General features: G+C 46.8%; 1 protein-coding gene across 1 annotated transcript in view; it reads left to right on the forward strand.

Moving 5' to 3' along the window:
- The window catches only part of LOC121272525 (spectrin beta chain, non-erythrocytic 4-like), a 380,289-nt gene that overhangs the window by 240,169 nt on the left and 122,434 nt on the right, over positions 1-17,686 (forward strand). The window contains exons 16-17 of the mRNA XM_041179140.1: positions 31-233; positions 2,014-2,104. Coding sequence (XP_041035074.1) covers positions 31-233; positions 2,014-2,104 — 294 coding nt within the window. The remainder of the gene's footprint in view (positions 1-30; positions 234-2,013; positions 2,105-17,686) is intronic.

A 17,686-nucleotide genomic window follows, 5' to 3' on the forward strand; every position in this document is an offset into this window, starting at 1 on the left:
CTACCTTCTGATTGTTAATTCTGTGTGTAGGAGTCAGTGTTGGCCCAGCTTGAGTTACCCGTGTCGCTGGAGGCGGCGGAAGCTTCAATCAAGAAGCACCGAGATTTCCTGTTGACGTTGGAAATAAACCTGCAGAAGATCAACACCGTGGTTGAGGCTGGTGGGCAGCTGGTGAAGGGTGACAATATCTACCTGGAGAAGATCAGAGACCAAACCAAGTCCATCACCAGCAGGTACGGCAACATTCAACTCTTACCTACATGCTACCTCATAATCACAGAGCAAAGGAAACACCACCACCTGCAAGTTCCCCTCCAAGTTACTCACCATCCTGATTTGGAAATATATCACTGTTCCTTCACTGTCGCTGGGTCAAAATTCTGGAACTCCCTCCCTAACAGCGCAGTGGGTGTGCCTACCCCACATGGACTGCAACGGTTCAAGAAGAGGGTTCACCACCACCTTCTCAAGGGCAGTTAGGGATGGGAAATAACTATGCTGGCTTAGCCAGTGACGCCCTTATCCCATTAAAGATGATTAAAAATGGTGCCAATTAATGGTAAACTCTTATTGCAACATTTCTATTCATGTGTCTGTATAAATCTTAAAGCTTTCTGATTGAGCACTGGGTATTCAACTGTATGTTCACCAACCCCTCCGAATACAAATCTACAGTAACATTTATCTGAAAACACCTCTATTGATCCAGATTAGCTTCTGTATAAAAGGCAACAAAGTGAAGCAGAGAAAATAATGGCAGGGATTATGGGAAAAAAAACTATCAAAATTAACAGTAAAATATTTTTTAGGAATGTATTCAAAGGGACTGGTGAAGAGCAATGTAGGTCCATTAAGAAGAGATATGTGAGATTATACTGGACAACAAGGAAATAAACAGGTTGAGATATTGCTGATGTGTTAGTTATAATTTTAGGAAAGCCCTCTAAGGCTCAGGAATGTGCCATTGGACTGTACGTTTGCCAATGCCACTCCAAGATTTCAGCAAGGAAGGAATGGGAAAGCATGGAACTACAGATCTGGGAAGTTCCTGGAAATATTATCCGTGGCAGTGAAAACTGGGACAAGTATGAGTTGAGCATAGAGAGTCGGCAGGGATTTGTACTGGGTGGGTCATGTCCTCCACCTTATGAGGAAAGGTTGGACAGGTTGGGCCTGTATTCATTGGCGTTTAGAAGAATGAAAGGTGATCTGATTGAAATATACGAGATCCTGAGGCGACTTGACAAGAGTAGATACTGAAAGGATGTTTCCCCTTGTGGGATAGACCAGAACTAGGGGACACAGTTTAAAAATAAGGGGTCTCCCATTTAAGATGGCGATGAGGAAATCTTTTTTTCTCTCTGAGGGTCGTGAGTCTGTGGAACTCGCCTCCCCAGAGAGCGGTAGAGGTAGGGTCATTGAATATTTTTAAGGCAGAGGTAGATGGATTCTTGACTAACAAGCAAGGGTTATCGGGGGTAGGTAGGAGAGTGGCACTGAGGCTACAATCAGATCAGGCATGATCTTATTGAATGGCAGAGCAGGTTCGAAGGGCTGAATGGCCTACTGCTGCTCCTAATTTGTATGTTTGTATTTTGAGGAGGTCACTAGCATGGTGAACAGGGTAGTGTGTTTTCTATATGGGACTTCCAGAAGGCATTGGATAAGGTTCTGCATAAGAAATTAGCCAAAGTGGAAATGCATGGAATTGGAGGCAACCTTGTGACATGGTGATCAGTTGGGAGATAGGAGACAGAGATTGGAGAGAAAGGGTGCATACACTGAATGCCAGGATGTGACAAGTGACGTTCACCAGGGATCTGTGCTGGGACCTCAGTTTTTCACCACACTTACCAATAACTTGGATGAAGATTCACCATAGTGATACCAGGGCTTAAATACAGGGATTATGTAGATTGTTGCTATCGCTGGATTCTGTGCTGATATATGTTGAAGATTTTGAAGATTGCCTTTCCCAGAACAGGACTGACCATTTTCCATCTCGTTTTTCAGGAGCCAACATAATTACAAGCTGGCTCACGATTGGTTGGTGCGTTTGAGTGACCAATGGGAGCTGCAGCGGTTCCTCCAGAGCTGTGAGGAGGTGGGTGCTGGAACATTCGGGGGGAGGTTGTGGCCAGAGCATGTCCAAAGGGGGAGATGGTGACGAAGTTGGTCATGTCACTGGACTAGCAATCCAGAGGCCCAGGCCCATGGCAGCTGGTGGAATTTAAATTCAATTAATAAATCTGGAACATAAAACTAGCCTCAGTAGTGGTGACCATGAAAGTAGCATCGATTGTTGTGAAAACCCATCTGGCTCACTAATGTCCTTTAGTGGAAGGAAATCGGCCATCCCTACTCGGTCTGGTCCGTGTGTGACTCCAGACCCACGCCATGTGGTTGACTCTCAACTGCCCTCTGAAATGGCCCTTGCCAGCCACTCAGTTCAAGGGCAATTAGGGATGTTGGCATTGCCAGTAATGCCCACCTCCCATGAAAGAATAAAGAGAAGAAAGGGTGGTGCAGGGGGAGGAGTCGAATTATTGAACATGAAACAATCTGCTCAAATACTTATGATGTGAGCTTCGTTAAAATGGAAGGTTGGAGAAGCAGATTTTAAGGGCCGTTCAACTACTTGACTTTTGTACTTCAATTAAGTCTGCGGAGTTGGAATATTTTTTGTTTCTTTACGCAGATGTGCGATGTAGGAGAAGCTGTAACTGAAGCTAAAAACGCATTAATGAACTGCAACTGATGGTGGGGTTTTCACTCAGCTGGGTACGAGGAGAAATGGGGGCGTGTGTGAAATTCGCTGCAGCCATTCCAGTGACCGTTGCGCTCTTTGTGTTGTACGCCCAGCTCCCCCCGCAACCCCACCCCTTGCTAGGTAATCCAACGGCCAACTCCCCTCTGTGGGGGGGGGCGGGGTGGTGCAGTATCCATCCTGGGTATAATTCTGGCTCTAACCCACATTCCATTCTCCCTTGTATCCATTATTCTATTCTTAAACCAACCAAACTCCTCATATAAATTCCAGCCTGTAACTCACACCCAGGTATCCGCTATTCTGCATATAAACTGCTCTATTTCATATTCTAGCCTGTAACTCACTGATGCGTACCTGTTATTTTGTCCATACAGTCACCAATTCCATTCATTAGATTGCAGCTTGTGACTCACTCCCGGGTATTTGTTATTCTACATATAATCCAGCCCTGAATCAGATCCCCGCTTGTAGCTTATTTAGGGAGTATTTCTAATTCTACATATAAATCCCCTGACACCCTCTATTTGACTCCAGTCTGTATCTCACTCCCGGATATCCATTTTTTTTCAACATAACCCCCACCAATCCTTTAATCAGATTCACTCACGGTTATCTGTTATTCTATTCATAAATCACTTGAACCCCTTGGTCAAATTGCAGCATGTAAGTAACTCTCAAGCATTTGTTATTCTCTGTATAGATCTCTCTGAACTCCTCGATTAGATTCCAGCCTTTAACTCATTCCCAACTCCCCATTATTCTAAATAGAAACCACACAAACCCCTTGATGAGATTCCATGTAATTAATGGCCAGTGTCAATTCTATATGTAAACGCACCAAATTATTTGATTAATTTCCAGCCCTTGTTAACAGGAGCCTGATATTCTGCATTTAATCCCACTAACTCCAAGATTCGATTCCATTTTGTAACTCTCAGCTGATTGTTATACAAAGCCACCAAAGGCTCTCCAACTATTTGTTACTCCATGATTACCACCCTAAACTCCTCAATTAGATCCAGATTATAACTCACTCCTGGGTACCTTTTAGTTTTATTGGAATCTGACCCAGGGACCTTAAACGAAGAAATGGGGGTGAGGGCTCAGGTGCTAAAGGCCGAATAAATACTAATTACAAAACATATGAAAAATAAGAGAATCGCGTAACAGTCAGAAATTATGTTTCAACAGCTACATGTGAAAGAAAAACTAAAAGATATAATTACATTGAGTGAGAGAAATAAGAAGCGTGAGCACAACTTTAGAGCATAAGGAAAGGTTAGAGTGTGTGGTCCAAATAAGTGTTCTTTTACACAATCACACAAGGTATACGGAACAAATTGAATCAATTGCAGGTGCAGATTCAACTTGGAGGGTACAACATGATAGCCGTTACTGAGACATAGCTGCAAGATGGTCAGGATGATGAACTGAATATAGCAGATAATAAGATCTAAAGGAAGGATACGGAACCCTGTGGAGGGAAGGACTGAAATGATTGATTAAGGATAAAATGATTGGAGTATTTCTGAAAAAGGAGACATGCTGTCAAAGCTTCTCGTCTTGCACTCACCAGGACAGATGCAAGAGTGCCAAATTTCAACGGGAGCAACAACTTATACTGCGTGAGAAAGAGTTGCTGAATGGTTGGCGAGTTGACTCTGCCTGGCCAAGGTGTTGCCACGGGAGAATGCACTAGGGAGCTATTGTCTCCTACTTTTTTGTTTAAATGAAAAATTGGCACAATGCCTGGACATATTCCTTTTGCCTGCAGAGGACAGGTCCCTGCGCGTGAATATATGTAGCTTCTAGCAGGTGTAAGTGAGCCACACTGTGAGCTTGACTGATAATCTTAAATTGGTTGTTAGTATAATTCTTAACACACTCGGGATTGTTCAGCAAGTGCTGTCCAATCGTGGAATCACATCTAATGTTAAACATTATATTCTGAGTTTTGTAAGCATGGGCTGGTTGAGTGCGGCCTGCACTCTGCCTATTGTGAACAGCCAAAGGGATGTGCCGTTTGATATGATCCACTAGTTGTTGGGACGTACGGCCTATGTACCTGACATCACACCATCACTGGTCAATATGTTTGTTGGGATTCCTACAGCTCCACACACTTTGAGATTGGCTTTATCGGTAATCTCGTAAATAAGGCCAGAGCCATTAGCTCACTGTCCGAAGTAGGGCACATAAACCCACTATCCCGGGGGATAATGGCTACCTTGATCAGACCATTGCTCGCTGTGTATCATGCATATTCATGAATGGGCCTAAGGCCACCACTTTTCGGACCTGAAAAGTGCCCTGTCTATGTCAAATTGCCCTGGAAGGGTAAGGGTATCTCAAATATTTGAGCAACAGGTGAAGCTAGCAGTCTGACACTGCTACAATGCAGTAACAACATGAGTAGTACCCTCCGCTAACTGGATGCTGCCAACAAAGCAAAAAGGTATTCTGCTTACCACACAAATGAATAATGCACGATAATTTCAGTGCCAGTGTAATAACAGGTACATAGGCCATACTGGCGGATCGTATCAAACATCACATCCTTTCGGCTCTTCACAGTAGGCAGTTTGCTGATTGCACTCAACCAGCCCGTGCTTGCTAAGCGCAGAACATAATGTCTAACATTAGACATGATTCCATGATTGGACAGCACTTGCTGAGCAATCCAGAGTGTGCTAAGAATGACACGAACAACCAATTTAAGATTATCAGTCGGGCTCACAATGTGGCTCACTTACGCTCGCTAGAAGCTACATGTATTCATACACAGGGCTTTGTTCTCTGCAGGCAAACGGAATATGCCCAGAAATTGCACAATTTTTGAATTGAACAAAAGCATGGGGGCAATAGCTCCTTGGTGCATTCGCCATGGCAAAGTCTCAAGTAATCAGAGTTGACTTGCCAAAAAATCAGCACCTTTTCTCATGCTGTGTAAATGGTTATTCCCTTTGAAATTTGGAATTCTTGCACCTGTCCTGATGAGCGCAAGACAAAAAGCTTCGACACATAGATAAAAACAAAAAACTGTGGATGCTGAATATCCAAAACAGAAACAGGAAGACCTGGAAAAACTCAGCAGGTCTGGCAGCATTGGCGGAGAAGAGTACAGTTGACATTTCGAGTCCTCATGGCTCTTCAACGGTCATGAGGACTCGAAACGTCAACTGTACTCTTCTCCACCGATGCTGCCAGACCTGCTGAGTTTTTCCAAGTCTTTCTGTTTCTGTTTTTGTTTTAGCTTCGACACATGTCTCTTTTATTGGCAATACTAGAGTTCTGTACTACCAAGTGGCTATAAAATTACTTCAATGACAAGAGATGATATAACAAGATGTAAGCAGGCAGTGAAGACTTTATGGGTAGAATTAAAGACACTGAAAAAAAATTACAAAGAGATAGTGATTGGTTAAATGAATGGGCAAAACTGTGGCAAATGTATTTCAATGTAGGCAAATGTGAGCTAATCCACATTGATAGAACAAGGTACCTTCTGAGTGTTGAAAAGCTAGGAATAATAAAAGTCCTAAGATGCTTGGGGGGAGGTCCATGTAGGTAGGTCATAAAAATCTCATGAACAAGTACAGAAAATAATCAAAAAATGCTGGCTTTCATATCTAGAAAACTAGACTATAAGGGGTTCGGAGTCGTGCTACAGATATACAAGGATTTAGTTAGACCACACCTTGGGTACTCTGTTTAGCTCCACGAACACACTTTCAGAAGGATATATTGGCCTGGGAAAGCATGTGGTGTAGATTTGCCAGAATGATACCTGGATTAAGGGATGATTTGATTGACATTTTCAAGATATTAAGGGGGGCTGATAGGGCAAATAGAGAGAAACAATTTCTGAAGTAAAGTAAGAAAATGCTGGAAAAACTCAGCAGGTCTGACAGCATCTGTGGAGAGAGAAGCAGGGTTAATGTTTGGGGTCCGTATGACTCTTCTTCAGAAACTACTTCTATTGCTTGGGGAGTCCAGGACCAGGGGACATAGGCTGGAACCTTGTGGAGGTGACAGGGGTCTCGGCTGGAGAGCTGGTGGGAGCCCCGCGTCGTCCCTTTTTTTTTTCACATGCACTTGGTGGGCCAGTGGTGAGCCTTCCCCCCGCGATCAATGACCCCAGGGGCAGAAATTCCCCCTCCCCCCAGTGAGAGCTGCTGGCCAAGCTGGTGACTGCTGCCAGTATGAGACCCATCAGGGGCCGAGGATCATTGCTGGATCCCAGACCAGGACTGAGCAATGGCGGGAGGAGTGCAGGGGTAGGGGCTGGCTCTCAGCATCCACCTCCCCCATAAATCCCCCCCCACCAACTCCATTCTCAATGCTGCGTGTCTAGATCAGGCACTAAGTGCCTTTGAACATGGCCCCCCACCCCCCCCGCCACCCCCACCTGAAGCCAGCAAGCAACCCCAACAGATTTTGCTTCTCCTGCTCCCTGCATTGGCAAATCCCCCACCTGCCATGGGAATGAGGCCCTCAATGGGCATTAATTGTCCACTTTAAGCGCTTCAATTGTCAGGTAGGGCGTTACGGACTTAGTCAGGGTGGAGCCAGGAAGGTGACAGGGTGCCCCCGCTCCACCGTCTTCCTGCCTGATTGAACGCCCGCCCGGCACCAAACCTGCCGCTGGGAGGCCGTAAGATTCTGCCCCTGGTCCTAAGATTGGAGCTGGACCTTTGATGAAGTTAGGAAACACCTCAACACACAAAACGCTGTAGAAATTTGGAGTTCTGTTCCACAGACAGTAGCTGATGCTGGGTCAATTGTTCATTTTAAACCTGAGATAAATTGATGGCTTTCAGTTTGGAAGTACTGTGTACAGTTTGGGTCCCCTTATCTAAGGAAGGGTTTACTTGCCATAGAGGGAGTGCAATGGAGGTTTACCAGACTAATCCTTGGAATGGCGGGATTGTCTTATGAAGAGAGATTGAGGAGACTGGGTCTGTAGCCCCTAGAGTTTCGGAGAATGAGGGTAGACTTCATTGAAATTTGGAACATTCTTACAGGGCATGACAGAGTGAATGTAGATAGGATGTTTCCCCTGGCTGGTGAGTCTAGAAGCAGGGGACATAATCTCAGAATAAGGGGTAGGCCATTTAAGACTGAGATGAGGAGGAATTTCTTCACTCAGGGGATGGTGAATCTTTGGAATTCTCTACCCCAGAGGGCTGGGGAAGCTCAGTCATTGAGTATGTTCAAGACAAAGATTGATAGATTTCTGGATACTAATGAGATCAAGGGATACAGAGATAGTGCGGGCAAGTAACGTTGAGGTAGATGATCAGCCATGCTCTAATTGAATGGTGGAGCAGGCCTGATGGGCTGAATGACCTCCTCCTGTTCCTATTTCCTATTTCAGTTAACCAAAATATTAAGGGGTAGGAAACAATGTTGAGTGTATGGATCAGATTACAGATCTGCCATGATCTCACAGAACAGTGGAATAGGCTTATAGGGTTAAATGACCTATTTCTACTCCTATGTTCCTATTTTATTCTATCTATAAACCCCACTAACAGCTCTATTAGTGTTCACAGGTTTCTTGTATTCTATATCTAAATCCCCTAAAACCCTCGACTAAATTGCAGCATATAACTCATTCCTTGGTACCTGTTAACCTATGCATAACCTCCTGAAACCCTCAATTAGATTCTACTCTGTATTCATTCCCGAGTACATTTTATTCTATATATAAATCCCACTCAACTCATGAATAGTTTCCAGCCTGCAACCCACTTGTGGATATCCGTTATTTTGTTTGTAAACTACCTGAGTTCTTTGATTCGTTTCCAGCCAGGAACCCTCTGTCTGGTACCTATTATTTTGTATATAAATCTCTCAAACTCCTCAATTAGATTCCATTCAGTAACTCTTTCATGGGATTTTATTTTCTATCCATGACCCTCGATTAGATTTCAGTCTGAAACTCACTATCAAGACTCCCATCGTTCTGTATAAACATTGATGAGATTCTAGACTAATTAATTACTGATACCTCACTGAAAGGAGTGTTTGAGAGAGGGAATCTGTTCTATTAATATTCCCCACCAACTGCCCAATTCGATTCCAGCCAACATGTAACTCATTCATGGACATCTATTATTGCATACACAAGCCCCTCGATTAGATTGTAGCCTGTTATCCACTCGGGGGAATTTTTCATTCCATATATAAATTTCCAAAGCCCTTGATTAGATCCCTACCTGTAACTCATTCATGGGTTTCTGTTATTCTGTATATCAATCCCACCCCCCATCCCAAATCCCTAGATTAGATCCCTACCTGTAACTCATTCATGGGTTTCTGTTATTCTGTATATCAATCCCACCCCCCATCCCAAATCCCGAGATTAGATCCCTACCTGTAACTTAATCCCAGCTCTCTGTTATTTAGTATGTACCTATTTTGAGCGCTGTACATGCTGTTCTTTGCCTGTTCCGCTCTACCTCTGACATGCAACATTGCCAGCAGACCTTGGCCTGTCATACCGCTGTCTGTAGTTAACATTGACGATGGCTGCCAGGATTGTGTTCAGTGTTTGCCGGGATGGTTACTGGGAAGTGTTGTGTGGCTGCCAGGCTGTGCTCGGCGGTTGGTGGAAAATTTGCCGAGATGTGTTCAGTAGCTGCTGAGTCAGCCCAGTGGTCACTGGGATACTTATCGGAATGTGTTCAGTGATTGCCGGGATATGTACAGCAGTTGCTGGGATGTGTTTAGCAGTTGCTGGGTTAGGGTCTTAGGAACATAGGAACAGGGAGGAGGCCATTCAGCCCATTGAGCTTGTTCCATCATTCATCATACCCCCTAGCCTTGGGCAGAAGTTTTAGGTTGGCGGGTGGTCCGGGACCGCTGACTGCGATTGACCCCCGACCTCGATTTCACAGCTGGCTGGGCCAATAAACGCTGCCGGGGTGGGAGCGGGAGGAGGGCGGGCGCTGGTGTGGGCGCAGGCGAGAGCTGAATGAAAGTTCCCCGAAGACAGAGATCTGCCTCAGGGAGCTGAAGACTTGGAAACAATTAAATGAAGTTTTTAACATCAGGGAGAAAAAATGTTTGAGCATCCCATTCGGTCACCAGAACAAAGACGTGATTAAAATGCTGTGCATAGATTTTCTTTTAAAAATTTAATAATGGAAACCTCATCCCGTCCTTGGATGAGGTTTCATGAAGAAAGCAAAGGCCGCTTGGCCAATTCAGCCGTCCGCCAACTGGACGCTGGATGAAAAATCGGAGACAATTGCAGCTTTAATGACACTAATCGGCCTCTTCATTGTCGGCGGGCGCGCTTCTGACTTTTGCGTGCGCACGTTGGCTGAAATATCGCGTGGGGGCGGGATGACGTTGGGGCTTTCACCCGACGTCATCTCGCACAATTTCGCATCCGATCGAGTCGGGCGCCTGCCGCACAGCGAGCTACAAATTCTGCCCCGAGACTCCCCATCCGCCGGAAATGGTTTCTCTCTATCTAACCCTACCCTGTTACCCTTAATATCTTGTCACCGCTTAGTCTTCTAAATTCCTGCCCTGGTTTGTGTTACCCCTCCTTGAAATTTAACCCTTGGAGATGAGGTATTATCCTGGTAAATCTACACCGTGCTCACAGTAACTCAAGTGTGTGCTCACCAGGCTCTGTATAGCTGAACAGACTTCACCCTCCTTGTATTGTAGTGCTCGAGATATAAAGGCCAGCATTTCATTAGCTTTTCTGATTACTTATGCGTCTGTTCATGACATTTTAATAACCTAAGTGCCCATACCTAGATGGTCAAAGGAATGTGTACAGTGGTCACTGGGATGTATTCAGAGGTTGCGGTGTTGCCGCAAGATGTTCGGTGGTTGCCAGGTTGGTTGCCGGGATGTGTTCAGTGGTTGCCAGGATGTGTTCAGTGGTTGCTAGGATGTGCACAGTGGTTGCCAGGATGTGTTCCGTGGTTGCTGGGCTGGGTTGCCAGGATGTGTTCCGTGGTTGCTAGGATGTGTACAGTGGTTGCCAGGATGTATTCAGTGGTTGCTAGGATGTGTACAGTGGTTGCCAGGATGTGTTCAGTGGTTGCCAAGCTGGTTGCCAGTTGTGTACAGTGGTTGCTGGAATGTGTACAGTGGTTGCCAGGTTGGTTGTCAGGATGTGTTCAGTGGTTGCTGGGCTGATCGTCGGGATGTGTGCAGTGGTTGCCGGGCTGGTTGCCAGGATGTGTACAGTGGTTGCCAGGATGTGTTCAGTGGTTGCCAGGTTGGTTGCCAGGAGGTGTTCAGTGGTTGCCAGCATGTGTTCAGTGGTTGCCGGGATGTGTTCAATGGTTGCCGGGCTGGTTGCCAGGATGTGTTCAGTGGTTGCCAGGATGTGGTCAGTGGTTGCCGGGATGTGTCCAGTGGTTGCCTGATTGTGGTAAGTGATTGCCGGGTTGTGTCCAATAGTTTCTGGGCTGGTTGCCAGAATGTGTTCATTGGTTGCTAGGATGTGTACAGTGGTTGCCAGGATGTGTTCAGTGGTTGCTGAGCTGGTTGCCGGGATGTGTACAGTGGTTGCTAGGATGTGTACAGTAGTTTCCAGGATGTGTTTCGTGGTTGCTGGGTTGGTTGTCGGGATGTGATCAGTGGTTGCCAGGTTGGTTGCCAAGATGTGTTCCGTCGTTGCCGGGTTGTTTGTCGGGATGTGTTCAGTGGTTGCCAGGTTGGTTGCCGGGATGTGTTCAGTGGTTGCCGGGTTGGTTGCCGGGATGTGTTCAGTGGTTGCCAGGTTGGTTGCCGGGATGTATTTAGTGGTTGCCGGGTTGGTTGCCGGTATGTGTTCAGTGGTTGCCGTGTTGGTTGCCAGGATGTGTTCAGTGGTTGCCAGGTTGGTTGTCGGGTTGCATTCAGTGTTGTCAGGTTGGTTGCCGAGATGTGTTCAGTGGTTGCCGGGTTGGTTGTCGGGATGTGTTCAGCAGTTGCTAGGATGTGCACAGTGGTTGCTAGGATGTGTTCAGTGGTTGCTGGGATGTGTTCAGTGGTTGCCAGGTTGGTTGCCGGGATGTGTTCAGTGGTTGCCGGGTTGGTTGTTGGGATGTGTTCAGTTGGTTGTTGGGATGTGCACAGTGGTTGCCGGGATGTGTTCAGTGGTTGCCAGGCTGGTTGCCAGGATATGTTCAGTGGTTGCTAGGATTTGTTCAGTTGTTGCTGGGCTGGTTGCCAGGATATGTTCAGTAGTTGCTAGGATGTGTACAGTGGTTGCCGGGATGTGTTCAGTGGTTGCCAGGTTGTGTTAAGTGGTTGCCAGGTTGCGTCCAATGGTTGCTGAGCTCGTTGCCAGGATGTGTTCAGTGGTTGCCGGGCTGGTTGTTGGGATGTGCTCAGAGGTTACCGGGATGTGTTCAGTGCTTGCCAGGATGTGTTCACTGGTTGCTGGGATGTGTTCAGTGGTTGCTGGGATGTGTTCAATGGTTGCCGGGATGTGTTCAGTGGTTGCCGGGATGTGTTCAGTGGTTGCCGGGATGTGTTCAGTGGTTGCCGGGATGTGTTCAGTGGTTGCTGGGATGTGTTCAGTGGTTGCCGGGATGTGTTCAGTGGTTGCTGGGATGTGTTCAGTGGTTGCTGGGATGTGTTCAGTGGTTGCCTGTTGGTTTCCAGGATGCATTCGGTGTTTGCCAGAATTGTTGCCGAGATATGTTCAGTAGCTGAATTGTCAGCCTCAGGACGAGGCTGAGATGGATCATCCACTCGGCACTTCTGGCTGAAGATCGTTGCAAATGCTTCAGCCTTATCTTTTGCACTGATGTGCTAGGCTCCCCCATCATTGAGGATGGGGATATTTGTGGAGCCTTTTCCTCCAGTGAGTTGTTTAATTGTCCACCACCATTCACAACTGGATGTAGCAGGACTGCAGAGCTTAGATCTGATCCGTTGGTTATGGGATCGCTTAGCTGTGTCCAGCACGTGCTGCTTTCGCTGTTTGGCCTGCGAGTAGTCCTGCGTTTTAACTTCACCAGGTTGACAACTCTATTGGACGGGATTTATTTAGCACTTGCTGGGGTTTGATCTAAGGAAAATAGGAACAGGAGGCCATTCAGCCCCTCAATCCTGTTGCACCATTCAATGAGATCATGGCTGACCTGAGACCTAACTCCACAAAACCATTCTTTCATCTTTGCTTAACAGGAATCTATCAATCTCAGATTTAAAATTAACAATTGAATATCAATTGCTGCTTCAGGAAGAGAGTTTCTACCACCCTTTGTGTGAAGAAGTGTTTCCTACTTTCACTCCTGAAAAGCCTGAATCTAATTTTTACTCTATGTCCCCTGGTCCTAGACTCCCCATCCAGCGGAATTAGTTTTTCTCTATCTAACCCTACCCTCTTACCCTTAATATCTTGAAAACTTCAATCCAGTCACCTCTTAATCTTCTAAATTCCAGGGAATACTGCCTTAGTTTGTGTTATCCCTCTTTGAAATTTAACCCTTGGAGTTCAGGTATTATCCTGGTAAATCTACACTGTGCTCACAGTAACTCCAAGTGTGTGCTCACCAGGGCTCTGTCTAGCTGAACAGACTTCACCCTCCTTGTATTGTAGTGCTCGAGATATAAAGGCCAGCATTTCATTAGCATTTCTGATTACTTATGTAACTGCCTGGGCATTACCAGGATATGTTTAGTGGTTGCTGGGTTGGTTGCCGGGTTATGTTTAGTGGTTGCTGGGTTGGTTACTGGGATATGTTTAGTGGTTGCCGGGTTGGTTGCTGGGATATATTTAGTGGTTGCTGGGTTGGTTGCCGGGATATGTTTAGTGGTTGCCGGGATATGTTTAGTGGTTGCTGGGTTGGTTGCTGGGAGATGTTTAGTGGTTGCCGGGTTGGTTGCCGGGATATGTTTAGTGGTTGTTGGGTTGGTTGCTGGTATATGTTTAGTGGTTGCCGGGATATGTTTAGTGGTTGCTGGGTTGGTTGCTGGGATATGTTTAGTGGTTGCCGGGATATGTTTAGTGGTTGCCGGGTTGGTGGCCGGGATATGTTTAGTGGTTGCTGGGATATGTTTAGTGGTTGCCGGGTTGGTTGCCAGGATATGTTTAGTGGTTGCCGGGATATGTTTAGTAGTTGATGGGTTGGTTGCCGGGAAATGTTTAGTGGTTGCCGGGATATGTTTAGTAGTTGTCGGGTTGGTTGCCGGGATATGTTTAGTGGTTGCCGGGATATGTTTAGTGGTTGCCGGGTCGGTTGCCGGGATATGTTTAGTGGTCGCCGGGATGTGTTTAGTGGTTGCCGGGTTGGTTGCAGGGTTATGTTTAGTGGTTGCCGGGTTGGTTGCCGGGATATGTCTAGTGGTTGCCGGGATATGTTTAGTGGTTGCCGGGTTAGTTGCCAGGATATGTTTAGTGGTTACCAGGCTAGTTGCCGGAGTTCTGGTCAGTGGTTGTTGTGCTGAGTTCAATGGTTGCTTGTTTGCTTGCCGGGATGTGTTCATTGATTACTGGGTTGTTGCTGGGGTAGTTGCCGGGATGCATTCAGTGGTTGCTGGGCTGGTTTTTCTTTTTTATTCATCTACGGGATGTGGGTGTCGCTGGCTGGGCCAACATTTATTGCCCATCCCTAATTGCCCTTGAGAAGGTGGTGGTGAGCTGCCTTCTTGAACCACTTCAGTCCATGTGGTGTAGGTACACCCACAGTGCTGTTAGGGAGGGAGTTCCAGGATTTTGACCCAGTGACAGTGAAGGAACGGCTGATATATTTCCAAGTCAGGATGGTGAGTGACTTGGAGGGGAACTTCCAGGTGGTGGTGTTCCCATCTATCTGCTGCCCTTGTCCTTCTAGATGGTAGTGGTCGTGGGTTTGGAAGGTGCTGTTGAAGGAGCCTTGGTGAATTCCTGCAGTGCATCTTGTAGATGGTACACACTGCTGCTACTGTGCGTCGGTAGTGGTGGGAATGAATGTTTGTGGATGTGATGCCAATCAAGTGGGCTGCTTTGTCCTGGACGGTGTCAAGCTTCTCGAGTGTTGTGGGAGCTGCACTCATCCAAGAAAATGGGGAACATTTCATTACACTCCTGACTTGTGCCTTGTAGATGGTAGACAGGCTTTAGGGAGTTGGGAGGTGAGTTTCTTGTCGCAGGATTCCCAGCCTCTGACCTGCTCTTGTAGCCACAGTATTTATATGGCTGGTCTAATTCAGTTTCTGGTCAATGGTAACCCCCAGGATTTTGATAGTGGGGGATTCAGTGATGGTAATGCCATTGAACATCAAGGGGCGATGGTTGGATTCTCTCTTGTTGGAGATGGTCATTGCCCAGCACTTTTGTGGCGTGAATGTTACTTGCCACTTAGCAGCCCAAGCCTGGATATTGTCCAGGTCTTGCTGCATTTGGACATGGACTGCTTCAGTATCTGAGGAGTCGCGAATGGTGCTGAACATTGTGCAATCATCAGCGAACATCCCCACTTCTGACCTTATGATGGAAGGAAGGTCATTGATGAAGCAGCTGAAGATGGTTAGGCCGAGGACACTACCCTGAGGAACTCCTGCGGTGATGTCCTGGAGTTGAGATGACTGACCTCCAACAACCACAACCAACTTCCTTTGTGATAGGCATGACTCCAACCAGCAGAGAGTTTTCCCCTTGATTCCCGTTGACTCCAGTTTTGCTAGGACCCTTTGATGCCACACACTGTCAAATGCCTTGATGTCAAGGGCAGTCGCTTTCACCTCACCTCGGAAGTTAAGCTCTTTTGTCCATGTTTGAACCAAGGCTGTAATGAGGTCAGGAGCTGTGGCCCTGGCAGAACCCAAACTGGGTGTCAGTGGCAGGTTATTGCTAAACAAATGCCGCTTGATAGCACTGTTGCTGACCCCTTCCATTACTTTACTGATGGTGGAGAGTAGACTGATGGGGCGGTAATTTGCTGCGTTGGATTTGCCCTGCTTTTTGTGTACAGGACATACCTGGGCAATTTTCCACATAGCCGGATAGATGCCAGTGTTGTAGCTGTACTGGAACAGCTTGGCTAGGGGTGTGGCAAGTTCTGGAACACGTCTTCAGTACTATTGCCAGAATATTGTCAGGGCCCGTAACATTTGCAGTATCCAGTGCCTTCAGCTGTTTCTTGATATCATGTGGAATGAATCAAATTAGCTAAAGACTGGCATCTGTGGTGCTGGGGACCTCCAGAGGAGGCCGAGTTGGATCATCCACTTGGCACTTCTGGCTGAATATTGTAGCAAATGCTTCAGCCTTATCTTTTGCACTGATGTGCAGGGCTCCTCCATCAGTGATGATGGGGATATTTGTGGAGCCTTCTCCTCCAGTGAGTTGTTTAATTGTCCATCACCATTCATGACAGGATGTGGCAGGACTACAGAGCTTAGACCTGATCCGTTGGTTGTGGGATCGCTTAGCTCTGTCTATCACTTGCTGCTTATGCTGTCTGGCATGCAAGTAGCCCTGTGTTGTAGATTCAGCAGGTTGACACCTCATTTTTAGATATGCCTGGCGCTGCTCCTGGCATGCCCTCCTGCACTCTTCATTGAACCAGGGTTGATCCCCTGGCTTGATGGTAATGGTAGAGTGGGGGATATGCTGGGCCATGAGGTTACAGATTGTGTTCGAGTACAATTCTGCTGCTGCTGATGGCCCACAGTGTCTCATGGATGCCCAGTCTTGAGTTGCTAGGTCTGTTTGAAATCTATCCCATTTAGCACGGTGGTATCACAATATGAAGGAGGGTATTCTCAATGTGAAGGTGGGACTTTTTCTCCACAATGACTGTGTGGTGGTCACTCCTACCGATACTGTCATGGACAGATGCATCTGAGGTAGGCAGGTTGATGAGGATGAGGTCAAGTATGTCTTTCCCTCTTGTTGGTTCCCTCACCAACTGCCGCAGACCCAGTCTAGCAGCCATGTCATTTAGGACTCGACCAGCTTGGTCAGTAGTGGTGCAAGCGAGCTACTCTTGGTGATGGACATTGAAGTCCCCCACCCAGAATACATTCTGTGCCCTTGCCACCCTCACTGCTTCCTCCAAATGGTGTTCAACATGGAGAAGTGCTTACTCATCAGCTGAGGGAGGGCAGTACATGGTAATCAGCAGGAGGTTTCCTTGCCCATGTTTGACCTGATGCCATGAGACATCATGGGGTCCAGAGTCGATGTTGAAGATGCCCAGGGCAACTCCCTCCTGACTGTATACCACTGTGTCGCCACCTCTGCTGGGTCTGTCCTGTTGGTGGGACAGGACATACCCAGGGATGGTGATGGTGGTGTCTGGGACATTATCTGTAAGGTATGATTCTGTGAGGATGACTATGTCAGGCTGTTGCTTGACTAGCCTGTGAGACAGCTCTCCCAAATTTGGCACTAGCCCCCAGATGTTAGTAAGGAGGACTTTGCAGGGTCGAGAGGGCTGAGATTGCTGTTGTCGTTTCCGGTACCAAGGTCGATGCTGGGTGATCTGTCCAGTTTCACTCCTTTTTTGTGTCTTTGTAGCAGTTTGATACAACTGAGTAGCTTGCTGGGCCATTTCAGAGTCAACCACATTGCTGTGGGTCTGGAGTCACATGTATGCCAGACCAGCTAAAGATGACAGATTTCCTTCCCTACAGGACATTAGTGAATCAGATGTGTTTTTAGAACAAATGTTTTCATGGTCATCATCTGACTTTTAATTCCAGATTTTTTATTGAATTCAAATTCCACTATCTGCCATGGTGGGATTTGAACCCAGGTCCCCAGAGTATTACCCTGGGGCTCTGGATTACTAGTCCAGTGACTTGTTCATTTGGGATATGTTCAGTGGTTACTGGGCTGGTTGCCGAGATGTGTTCAGTGGTTACTGGGCTGTTTGCTGAGATGTGTTCAGTGGTTGCCGGGATGTGTTCAGTGATTGTTGAGCTGAGTTCAGTGGTTGCTGGGCTGGTTGCCGGGATGTGTTC

The sequence above is a fragment of the Carcharodon carcharias genome, chromosome 34, assembly GCF_017639515.1.
Source record: "Carcharodon carcharias isolate sCarCar2 chromosome 34, sCarCar2.pri, whole genome shotgun sequence".
NCBI classification, from domain to species: domain Eukaryota; kingdom Metazoa; phylum Chordata; class Chondrichthyes; order Lamniformes; family Lamnidae; genus Carcharodon; species Carcharodon carcharias.